Source organism: Lissotriton vulgaris, chromosome 2_1 (assembly GCF_964263255.1).
Source record: "Lissotriton vulgaris chromosome 2_1, aLisVul1.2, whole genome shotgun sequence".
NCBI classification, from domain to species: domain Eukaryota; kingdom Metazoa; phylum Chordata; class Amphibia; order Caudata; family Salamandridae; genus Lissotriton; species Lissotriton vulgaris.
In genome coordinates this window covers 2024172528-2024184983 of record NC_141687.1, presented here as the reverse complement: position 1 = coordinate 2024184983, position 12456 = coordinate 2024172528, and the positions used below count along the sequence as shown (strand labels likewise).

At 48.1% G+C, this 12456-nt stretch overlaps 1 protein-coding gene across 1 annotated transcript in view; it reads left to right on the top strand.

The window, feature by feature from the left end:
* The window catches only part of LOC147733673 (transient receptor potential cation channel subfamily M member 7-like), a 1613265-nt gene that overhangs the window by 1085149 nt on the left and 515660 nt on the right, over positions 1–12456 (top strand). Inside the window, exon 23 of the mRNA XM_086958251.1 lies at positions 1637–1763. Within this exon, the coding sequence (XP_086814377.1) occupies positions 1637–1763 (127 nt within the window). The remainder of the gene's footprint in view (positions 1–1636; positions 1764–12456) is intronic.

The window sequence follows — 12456 nt, the reverse complement described above, 5'->3', positions numbered from 1 at the left end:
AGCCTTTATCTGGCAGTATGACATGGGTACACTTACTATCTGCCTTTTTTCCCAGGGCGTGAAATTCTTTTGCTCTCAAAACCGACAGAGATTCCTGTCCCTGGGCACGGACGGGCGCAGACGGGATTGCCTTAGGCGTGCCTTCGGCGCGCCCGCTGCGCAGTTGTGTCATCGGACAATTTATTGGGCCCGGAATGACGTGAGTTAGCGTCCAAAAACTAGACTGCTAACTTGTACCCCGGAAGAACCTTCTGCCGTAGGGATTACTATGCCTGTATCTCTCTGCCTTTCATGGCGGTCTAACTGCCATGAAATGGCAGATAGAGAGGGACTTTGGTTGCCCTTAGCATGGCTCCCGTCCCCCTGGGCCTCAGATATGGGGCCTGGGTGAGTGAAGAGTGGCTCAGGAGGTCTGATATATTATACCTGCTGCAATCCTTTGAAGGGGAGGAGTTTCTAGACTATCCTCACATCTGGTTTTGCAAAATTTTACTGTTCCCCTGCCAAGGCACCAAGAAGTCTGGGGTGACAAAAGACTAGTGCCAGATTCCTTTGTGTGTGCTTGGAGGGAAGAACTTTGAAATGTAAGTGGGGCATGGATGGCCCATGGTGCCCACAACTAGTCCCCTATTGTCCTCTGTCTGGGCCCAACACATATTCTTAAAGGGGGAGCCATTAAAAGGCCAAGGCAGCTGAAAACTACTAGAAGGACTTAGAAACTTTTAGGCAGGAAAATTAAACCTTTCTAAAAGTGGCATTTTCAAAATTGTAATCTAAAATCTTGACTTTTCTATTTAAGAAGATTTTAAATTACAATTCATCGGAGTCCAAACATGATATTTTTACCTACTCCTAATTAAAAGTTAGCACTTAATAAATGTAATTAGGTAACCCAATGTTATTCTGTGGGAGAGGTAGACCTTACAGTAGTGAAAGATGAATTTAGGGGGTGGTTTCACTACCAGGTCATGTAAAACTTAAAAACATGTCCAACTTTTTTAATCCAATGCACCCTACCCTATATGTCGTTTAGGGCCTTCCTTGGGGGGCACTTATATGTATGAAAAAGAAAGGTTTAGGCTTGGCAAAAGATGTATTTTGCCAGGTCAAATTGCCAGTTGAAAATTGCACTACAGACTGCAGCGGGAGGCCTGAGACATGTTTTAAAGTGATACTTTGGTGGGTGGCACAATGAGTGCTGCCGCTCTACTGATAGCATTTAATTTACAGGCCCTGGATACATTTAGTACCATATACTAGGGACTTTTGAGTAAATCTTTATTTATTTATAGCATGAGAATAGGATGCAAACTAGTTTGTTACATAGCCAGAGATAGCTCAGAATCTGTTGCATAGACCAAGAATGGTCCAAAGTGTAGCTCAGCTATGACTAAAGCCTCTATGAAGTATTGTTCCAATAAATGCAGGCAGAGCTAAAAGTACTCTGTGCACAGAGCCTCCAAAAGACAGGAACAGTCCGACTATTTTCTAGTTGGGTAACCAACATTACAGCATGTGTTTACAGTTTTGACATATAAATGCATTTTCATTTAAATTAAATGTCTGGCTTAAGTTTCTTATTACATAGAAAATATGGTGATTTCTAAAACCTGATTTTCTCTCTTTTTTTCTAAAGTATGTGCCAACAATTCAGTTGTGCCTGAGCTCTGCGGACCTGGGACATGGCTAACACCAATTCTTCAGGCTGTCTACTGCTTTGCACAATATATCATTATGGTTAATCTCCTGATTGCATTTTTCAAGTAAGTGCTTCAATGAATACCATAGTGTTACTTCCTAAAGACAAGTTATATATTATTCTCTAATGTGAGCAATGACTGGCCAGTCGCAAAGCCTGTAAATAAGCTTTTCACAATGCTCAAACCCCCTTTTACGAGTCAAAAAGACTCAGAAAAGGGATTTGCGACCCTGTCGTAATTGCAATCGAGGAGGAGGGGGGGGGGGGGGGGGGGGGGTATTGGGTGAAATAAAAGAAATTCCCCTCTTATTTTTAAATCACTATTTAATGTATCAGTGGTTTGTGACCTAATTTGTGGTTGCAATCTATCGTAATGTTAGAGTGGTAACTGATTTGTAAATGAGAATTGCGTTGCATGGTCTCATGGGGTAGCGGGGAGGGGGATAAGGGGAATGGCTGGTAGTGGACAGTGGTTGCGGGCAGGAACGGCTTCTCTGCTATGACGGAGACGTGTCGCCCCGCTACTTTTAAGCAGTGTAAGGAAGAAGAAACATAAAATTATAATAACTAAGAGTTATTATCATTTTATCTTTCCTGCCTCTTTGCGGGCGGGCGTGTGGGCGGAACAGATCTGTTCTCGGAGCAGGGCCGGAGTGGTTTGCCCACTCCTAAGTGCGCAATTACTGATTGGCTCTCCTGGGCCGCCCAAACCCCTCATGTGCACTTTCCCCATTCTCCATGTAGGCTGCATTACAGCCTGCATAGGCCTGGCCTCTTATACACTGGTTTATGATCTTTATTCCAGTAACACATTCCTACAAACACTTTGAAGTATGGAAAAGACATCCTCGGAATCCCCGCTTCATGTCCGTTCCCACACACATTTACAGTAGAAGTCCCCACCCCGGTCTCAACAGGTGATGACTGTCGCGCAGCTGGATATTCCGCCAGTTCCCGGAATGTGTGTGGCTGATCGGATCTCATGGGGTGGGGGCTTTGATCAGTTGTGGATCCCTTGATGAGAGAAGCTTCCTACTGTATGGGGGCAATAAACTGCATCCGCAGGGCCAGGTGGTGGCCTGGGAACGAGTAGGTCAATCGGGCACGGAGGAAAGGGGGGTTTATCAAAGGATACGAAATCATGAAAGGGATGGAGGGAGGTGTCTAGCTGGGAACAGGATGTGGCTCCGAGGCAGGGTTGCGTTGAAGGGGAGGTTTATGGCCCAAGCATGTGAGAGCGGGGGCTGTCAGCGTGCGGGGGATGCTTACGAGGTCAGGGGGAGAGACGCGCTGGCTAGCGGCAGTGGGCATAGAGGCCATGGCATTCAAAATGGCTGCCACTTACGCGCGCATACGAGCCTAAAAGGGACAAGATGGCGCCGATAATGTTGATGTCGCAAACTAGATTTTAATGTATATGGCCTGGTGGTGTGAACCACTAGGACTCTGGTACGCACAACAAAACAAATTAATTTTTCATTTATACCATTCGATTTATTTTTAAATCAATGTTTCAAAACACTAATGTATTGCATTCATATGTTATTTTTCATACATTTCTTCTTATAAGGTCAAAAGCACAGTTCATTACAAATAATGTATTTTGCAAACAAACGCCAACATTTTATCACCAACATAAGTTTCACAAAGAAAAAGAAAAAACCCAATGCATTTCGGGGCTTGTATTGCCCCTTCGTCGGGGGTCTAAAGGAAAAAACAAACAAACAAGGAGACCATTACTCAACTGTGTTTTTTAAAGATAGACTTATTATCCTACATGAATTCTTTAGGTGTTGCTTACCAAAATAACGTGGGCTGTAGTGCAGCCTGTAGGGAGTGTTTTTTTTACCTATTTAGTAAATTTCTGCAAAAAGACCAAAAGTGAACAGTCATTTTAAGTTTAGAAAGAGCCCTGTCAAAACGTTCATGGACTTATACCGAACGAGTATTACCTGTGCAGTAATCGATAGCGTATCTATGAGAGAAAAAAGGGTTTTTTAAGGAGTATGAAAAATACAAATGCGTCTAGCTTATATGTATTTACAGATGGGTGAATAATAGAAAGCTCACCTGTTTTCAAAAGGCTTTCGCAGACGTGACGGAAACCTGAGTAAAGTAAATGACTACTATCAATGGGATGTTAACTTTAATCTGCAGTCAAAAAAGCGATAAAGTTGAGCCCTTTACCTGCGAGACTAGTAAAGGGTGGGTCGAACTCACCACTATTCCCGGTCACGAAGCTGTAATAATAAAGAAGCGAAGGCTGTAAACACCGCCTTTTCCTCCTCTACAAAATCTATCCGCATTATTAACGTTTCGCTCTGGAAGGCTTACCGTTCTGAGATTAGTGTTCCGCGGTCGTACGATAAGTCGCCATTCTCTTTAACACCGAGGGACCTCAGTAAACGCAATCGTCCTATGTCTATTTTAACTGTCCACTAATAGACAGAGAAGAAAGACTCGTATCTGGCTACTTTTTTTTATTTATTTATCGACCCACTGGCTAAATGGCGATCAGCTTTATTTGTAATGAACAACTCGCTTTGTTTATTTATCTGCATTAATCGTCAACGCCTTTTTGTATCTATGAAAGTTATTTATGTGGTACCGCGTTGTTTAGATGAAATAAAAGTTGTTGAAGAACTAGATTTTAACAGTCCTCCCTTTTCAACATATCTAGCCATCTTGTTAGTCGATATCTATCCCCATTATATTCCTAACCTCGACATCGTACAATGCTTTCATGCGTTCCTTTTCGAAGTCCAGAGTCTTAGGGCAGATACAGTTTGCACATAGTGAACACAGAGGTGGCAAGCATTGGATACCCAGGCAGAATCCACATATTACGACAATCGGTATCAGTATGATCATAAATAACCTCCACCCCCAGTTCTTCACGGTAATCCAGAACCAACCCCCAAGCGACCATTCTTCTTGTTCCTGGTGAACTTCTGAGGAAAGTCTGTGGAGGTGTTCAATGGCTTTGTACACTGAGGGTGAATTGTCCGGTATATAGGTGCAACAGCTGGACCCAATGATGCGGCATGCTCCTCCGCGATACACTAGAACCACATCTAGGACAAGGCGGTTCTGAAGAGCCACCAAGCGGACCGCCTGAAGCTCGGCTGTATTGTTCGTGAGGATGCCAGCTGTAATGTTCATAGTTGTTTCAACTGCCTGGGTCAAGTGTCGGATGGCACGGCTGTTTGCCATCGGGCCCCAGAGTGGAACAAGTCCCTTCATGGCGTCCAGGAACTGTGCTCCGGTAGAGTCGTCTTGTTCAATGTCCTTTGCTCGTTTTTGTCGGTGGTGGTTTGCTGGAGCCACATAGGTCGGTGGAAGAATGAAGGCAATGTAACAGGTACCCCCCCAGCCTTTGGGGAGCCAGGTGTAGGCTTTCGTACCACACACAAAGTACATATTCGGAGAAGTGACAAAAGAGGGTGGGTCAGTTGAGTCCAAAGTTTTGGTGATTCGGCAAGCGCTGTGGCCTACCAGCTGTGTCCCGAGGCCTTCGATGCATGCAAGGCCCGAGACGTTGACGACAGATAGGGCCACAGTCAGGGTGGCAGCTGTTCGTTTCCGGAGGTAGGAGAAGGTGGGTCTGGCGGGGTTATTGAACACCAGCATTTCAATTCGTTCTTTGGCAGGGATGTCCAGATGAATAGAGTCGTTAGATGTCAGAGGGCAAAAGGGGGCAGCAGTTTTCCCTGTTTTGTTCTGCCAGACCCCATGATAGAAGTGAGCCATAGTTCTGCTGGAAGTAGTATTGTCCCTGTAGCTCTCTTGCAGGAGGATCAGCCAAGCAAGGCAGGAACCATGAACGGAGAAAGGCGAGGGAATGAAGGGGATAGAATGTCCAGTGGCGTGGGGTAGCAACCCGCAGATCCAGCAGTTGGTGACATTGGCGGCAAGGTTGTGTTGGTGCCGCAAATGCACGTAGGAGTTGTTCCAAAACTCCTTACGTCTTTCTCGGAGTTGTGGTGAAAGAGAGACCAGGTAGTGTTCTTTCATTGTGGTAGGCTGTGCAGTGGTCAGGAAAGTCTTGTGAGCTGGAGTGCTCTTTTCCATGATCCAGAGGGTGATCATGAGGAGGAGGCAAAAGAGGAGGGCAATAAAGAGAGCAATAGTCTTTGAGCTGTGGAGTCTGTCAGCCTTTGAGTTTCTGTAGCGGGTCTTCGGATGTCCGGTTGCTTCCATCATCTTCGTGTTGGGTGCTTCCATCATCTTCATATCGGGCGCTTCCATCATCTTCAAGGGTCTCGGTAGCGGGCAGAACCACAGACTTAGTTTGGCTTCTCTCCTGGCAGCCTTTGTAGTGTTAGGCCACCGCTCTGAGAATTGTAACTTAGTCAGTGGTCTGCTTAGCCGAAGCTCCCTCCTTTCATCGCAGGTTATACTCTTCTATGGATGGCACAGTGGGATCGGGGAATTCTGTCAGTTCAAGTGTCTCTATCAGGGTAACAGCTCAGGGATGGTCGATCCTTGTTCAGGAGCTCTTCTTGGGTGGCCACGTCTTCGGTCGTCGTCAGGGCTGAGGAGATCTTCTTACAGTGGTGTGCGTGCAGCCAATTCTTCTTCCCTTCCACTCGAAGAGCTGTTCGGGTGGTGATCAAAACTTGCTTGCCAGGGGCCCGTCCACCGGGGTTCCAGACTCTTTGCTCGCTGGAAGTTCTTTATTAGGACGTAATCTCCGGGTTGGATGTCGTGTCCGGGGCCCCTGGAAGCATCGGGAATGGCATACAGCACCTGTTGATGGATAACAGACAGTGTCTTAGTCAGATTGTACAAATAGTCAGACATTAGGACGTCCGGGACGTCGTGAATGGATGTTGGCTTCGGTGCAGACCAGATACTCATGGGTTGGCCGAAAACCACTTCGTATAAGGGGTCAAATGGTGTTTGGTGGGAGTGGAACGCATTGAAAGCAATGCCAGTGGGAGAGCGTCTGGCCATTTCAGTCCTGTGGTAGCTACTATCTTAGCTAGTTTGAGTTTCAGTGTGGCATTGTGTCGCTCAACTAGTCCAGCAGATTGGGGGTGGAAGACTGCATGAAATTTTTGTTTTACACCCAACCCTTTCAAGATGAGTTGGATAACTTCGGCTACGAAGTGGGGGCCATTATCGCTCCACACAATTCGGCAATGGCCGTAGCGAGGGAAGAACTCTTTCAGCAGTACTTTTGCAGTGGCAATGGCAGTGTTGTCGCGAGTTGGGTAGGCTTCCACCCACTTACTAAATGCGCACACGACAACAAGTACATATTTCAGGCCTTGGCATCTTTTGAGTTGGATGTAGTCCATCTGCAGGACTTCAAATGGGTGATTGGGAACCCCAAACCCTCCCCGGGGTACTACAGTTCCTTTCCCAGGGTTGTGTTGCAGGCATATCAGACATTGTTGGACCAGCCGTTTAGCAGAGTCTGTAATCTTGTCATTGTGCCAGACTCTGGAGACAAGTTCGGCCATAGGGGTAGATCCTATATGTGCAGGGGAGTGTGCCATGGTCAGTATGGGGATCAGGTACGAGTCGGGCAGCAGCGATTTGTTTGTGTCTTTTGTCCGCCAGCAGCCTTCCTCATCTTTCAATCCCACCCGTGCCCATTCAGTCAATTCTTGTGGTGAGCTGGCCATTTGGATGTCCCTAATGGTCTCCCTAGCGTCCGTCCATTTTTCTGCTTGTGACCTAGTCACGTACATGCGTGTCGTTGTCCTATTCTCGGCTGTGGTTAGGGCAGTAATGTCGGCCAGTGCATTCCCCTGCCCAATGATGTCTGTAACCTTTTTGTGGGCCTGACACTTGATGGCTGCAAGTTGCTTGGGGAGGAGGACTGCTTCAGTCAGGGCGGAGACTAGATCTCCATGTAGGATGGGTGTGCCGTGTGAGGTCAGGAATCCCCTCTCCTTCCATAGGAGCCCAAAATGGTGAACCACCCCGAAGGCCTACTGGCTGTCGGTGTAAATGTTTACTATGGTTCCTGCCGCTAAGATACATGCTTGTGTGAGGGCAATCAGTTCTGCTGCCTGTGCCGATCGTTGTGTGATGTGTGCGGTCTCTACTACAGTCCGGGCTGTGGTGACTGCATAAGCGGCTGAGGTGGTGCCATCGGGGAGTTTGATGCAAGAGCCCTCCACCCATAGTTCTCCGTCAGGGTCTGGGAAGGCAGTGTCTCGGAGGTCAACCCTACTCCTAGTCTGTTCTCCGTGAGGGTCACACAGTCATGTATAGGGGACACATTGGGGTCGTTCTCAGGTAAGGGCAACAGAGTGGCTGGATTCAGGGTGGTGCATCTTTTCAATGTGATGTGGGGTGCAAGCAGAGTCAGTTTGTACCCAGTCAGTCGTGCGCTAGTCAGATGTTGCGTCTTAGTCTGATTCAAGAGGGTGTCGACCGCATGAGGTACCAACACCGTGAGGGAGTTCGAGAGTACGATCCCCTCGCTCTGTTGGATAGAGATAGCAGCGGCAGCTACAGCTCGAAGGCAGGCAGGCAAAGCTCTGGCAAAGGGGTCAAGAGTGATTTTGGAAAGGGGGGGGGTATTCTGCATCATTCAGAAACTCTGTCCATCACCTTTTCCAAAATCGATTTTGTCCACACTAAGTGTGGGAGGGTATACTCAGACGTGAGTCTCTAGCTCATTGCACCATCAGGATTCAAGCAAGCCGGGCCGATGACGGCTGAAATGCCAGAAACCGGTCCTCGGAAGCTTGTCTCCTTCCCAGTATAAGAATTGGCTTGGTAGTTTGGTTTGCCCTGTTCCCATCATGCACTGGGACAGGAACAGACTAATTTGCATGTAGCCAGGTTCCGAGCTGGGATGGTGCAGTGAGCTAAAAAACGGTGATGGATCAAGCCCTGATCTCTTGACTGGGTAGGAGTATTCTGCATCATTCAGAAACTCTGTCCATCACCTTTTCCAAAATCGATTTTGTCCACACTAAGTGTGGGAGGGTATACTCAGACGTGAGTCCCTAGCTCATTGCACCATCAGGATTCAAGCAAGCCGGGCCGATAACGGCTGAAATGCCAGAAACCGGTCCCCGGAAGCTTGTCTCCTTCCCAGTATAAGAATTGGCTTGGCAGTTTGGTTTGTCCTGTTCCCATCATGCACTGGGACAGGAACAGACTAATTTGCTTGTAGCCAGGTTCTGAGCTGGGATGGTGCAGTGAGCTAAAAAACGGTGATGGATCAAGCCCTGATCTCTTGACTGGGTAGGAGTATTCTGCTTCATTCAGAAACTCTGTCCATCACCTTTTCCAAAATCAATTTTGTCCACACTAAGTGTGGGAGGGTATACTCAGACGTGAGTCCCTAGCTCATTGCATCATCAGGATTCAAGCAAGCCGGGCCGATGACGGCTGAAATGCCAGAAACCGGTCCCCGGAAGCTTGTCTCCTTCCTAGTATAAGAATTGGCTTGGTAGTTTGGTTTGCCCTGTTCCCATCATGCACTGGGACAGGAATAGACTAATTTGCATGTAGCCAGGTTCTGAGCTGGGATGGTGCAGTGAGCTAAAAAACGGTGATGGATCAAGCCCTGATCTCTTGACTGGGTAGGAGTATTCTGCATCATTCAGAAACTCTGTCCATCACCTTTTCCAAAATACGGGGTCAAGAGTGGCAGAGAAGTAGGCTCATGGGCGTTGCTTGGGGCCAATGGACTGAGTCAGGTCAGACAAAGCCCACCCCTCCCTTTCGTGAGTGTAGAGGGAGAAGGGCTTTATGTAATTAGGGGTTCCTAGGACAGGGGCTGAGCAGAGGGCATCTCGTAGTTCTTTGAAGGAGGATTGGCATTCAGGGGTCCAAAGGAGTGGGAAGGGGACATCTTTAGCCAGTAGGGAAAGCAGTGGTTTCACAATGAGGCCGAAATTCGGCAACCACTGTCGGCAGAAGGAGGTGAGGCCTAGCAGGGAGCTGACTTGTTTCTGTGTTTTTGGGACAGGAATCTCGAGAATGGTCTGAATTCGATCAGGTGTAAGCTTCCTCCCGTCTTTGGACAGGAGGTGGCCTAGATAAGTGACCTGGGGTTGGCAGAATTGCAGCTTCTTTTTGGAGACCTTGTGGCCATTTTCCGCAAGGAAGTGCAGGAGTTGGATGGTGGCTGTGACTGCAAGTGGAGTGGTGTCGGCCGCCAAAAGGATATCATCGACGTACTGTATCAACACCACTCCATCGGGTCTCTGGACTGCATCCAGTTGTCTCTTGAAGGCCTGGCTGTAGATGCTGAGGCTTTCAGTGTAGCCTTGGGGTGCTCGACAGAATCTATATGAGCGGACTTTTAGGGTGAAGCCAAAGAGGTATCGGCTGTCTGGGTGGATGGGGATAGAGAAGAAAGCGTTCTTGAGGTCAATGACAGTGAAGGTAGTGGCAGTGGAAGGAATCAGAGTCAGAATAGTGGTGATGTCTGAGACTACGGGGTACTGAGGTACAACCACTTTGTTAACCTCTCGTAGGTCGATGATGAAGAGGTACCCTTTCTCATCTCCCTCACCCTGCTTCTTAACAATGGGTAGGATAGGGCTGTTGCAAACATTGCTGACTACTTCTTCTACCACTCCTGCAGCTATCAGGGACTGGATAATCTTGACCAATGCCTTCTCGCCCTCGGGCGATATCGGATATTGTGGAAGTTTCGGGAGTATCGCGTCTTGTCGAACAGTTATGTGCACTGGGTCGATCATCATGCGTCCTACGTCCGAGTCGGTCTTGGCCCACAGATATGGAGGTAGAGTGTCAAGTAGGGACGAGTCAGCATCAGTGATGGAAACATGCGTCGGGTGGGACAAAGTCTGAGCAGGGTCGGGTTATCATACAGAAAGACTCGAACACTGTCATGTGAACACCTAATGGTAGCTCGGAAATGTTTCAGTAAGTCAAGTCCCATAATGGCATCGGGGGTGTTGGACGAAAGCAAGAACGTCGTGTCAGTGGTGTTATTCTCTAAGTCGAAGGAGATCGGCGTGGACAGGGGATTAGTGGAGGGCGTTCCATCGAAGCCTATCGATGTTACAAGTGAGCCAGACAAGGGTGCCCTTGGAATCAGTCGTTTAGATAACGCACTACACGTTGCGCCAGTGTCTACCAAAAATGGAGACTTCATACCCAGGACCTTAGCGGTGACATAAGGACCTTGCTGGTCAACATAGAGCTCGACTGGATCCCTCCCTTGCCCTTGGTAGTCCTATGCGAAGTCGTGGGCATCGTCGCAGTCAGACTGTTGGTAGTGGTTCTGTCGGGGACGGTCAAATGTGTTCGGTCTGCCTGGCCTGTCGTTGTTGGTATCGTTCGTGGGCCCTCGTCCCTGCCCTCTGTTTCTAGGTCCACCCGCTACATCTCTTGTATCCCTATTCTTGTTCATCTCTAACAGGGCTGGACACTGAGATTTCCAATGGCCAAATCCCTTGCAAAATGCACACTGGTTTTCGTCAATGTCTTTACGTCCAACATAGGGTGCGGGCGTACTGTCTTTCGGGGGTGGGTTTCTAGGAGCATTCGACTGGTAATTTCCCTTGTACTGCTCTCTCCCTATTGTCACCCCCCGTAACTGTGCAATCATCACCCTTTCTTTCAGGTCCTTTTTCTTTTTCTCAGTCGCCCTATCATTCTCGTTCTTCTGATGCTCATAATACTGGGCCATCTGAAGGATAGCCGCAGGCTTGGAGGCCGCCCAACTACTCTCGCTGGCCTGTAGCTTCTGTGAGACCTCCAGTGATAGACCTTTTAACATAGTTCTGGACAAACAGATGATGTCCGGTTGCAGTGGTCATGTCCTGTCCACTGTAATCGGAAAACACTGTCTCAAATCGGGAGAAGTATTCTGGTACGTCTTCCTGGGGTTTCTGGCGGCAGGCCGTTACTATCGACCAGTCCACCTTCTTTTCTGGGATCAGGGTTTTCAATTTCTGCACGATCTTGTCTGGGAGTTCTAAAATGGACTTCAAAGGTTTCTGTCCAGGCTCTCGTTGTCTGTCTATGCCATCGAGTTGTGACCAGGTATGTCCGAACAGCTCAAGGTGGTCGACTTTCCGGATTTGCTTCCACACATCAGCTGGCAGACATAACCCGAAGAACAAATCGATGTCAGCTAGGGTCATAATCGTTGAACCTAGGGCTGTGCCTAATTCGGTGTAAAAGGCAGTGGTGTTTTTCCGTAAATCGGGTAGGGTTTTTCGGAACGTCAGGATATCTTGTCGATCCCATGGTTGGTAGACCCAATTGTACACCACCCTCCCTCTCGCGTCTTGATGGTTAACATCATCATTTGTTCCTTGACCTCGTGGGGGGACCCAGTAGGGAGCGGCCTCCCTTATAGGCATCATTGCACTGGCTTGTTCTGTTCGAGGTTTGGTCGCTACAGGGGTTGTGGGTTTGGCTTCTAACCTCCGTTCGGTGAGGTGGCGGAAAACTTCAAGCGTATGCGTGAAGAGGTCCGTCACGTCACACTCGCCTTCATCCCCAATGTCAACTTTTCTATACAGAGTTGTTAGATTCTAAGGACCTTTGTCTTGGTATCGATCCTCATAAGCATTTAGGATGTGGTAACAAAATTGTACGACAAAGTGTCGTCTGTGGCTATCGGCATATGAATTGTACATATCCGTTACATACTCTTCGCTCTCCTTTCGTTCCACCAGTGTCCTTACTATCTTATCAATCCCCGCCCGTTCATCCTTGCTCAACCTGCTCACTCTAGCGGGATCTTTCTTCCGGGCCTCGGGGTTATCTGAGTTTGCTGTCTGTGTTGCATCAGGTGCAAG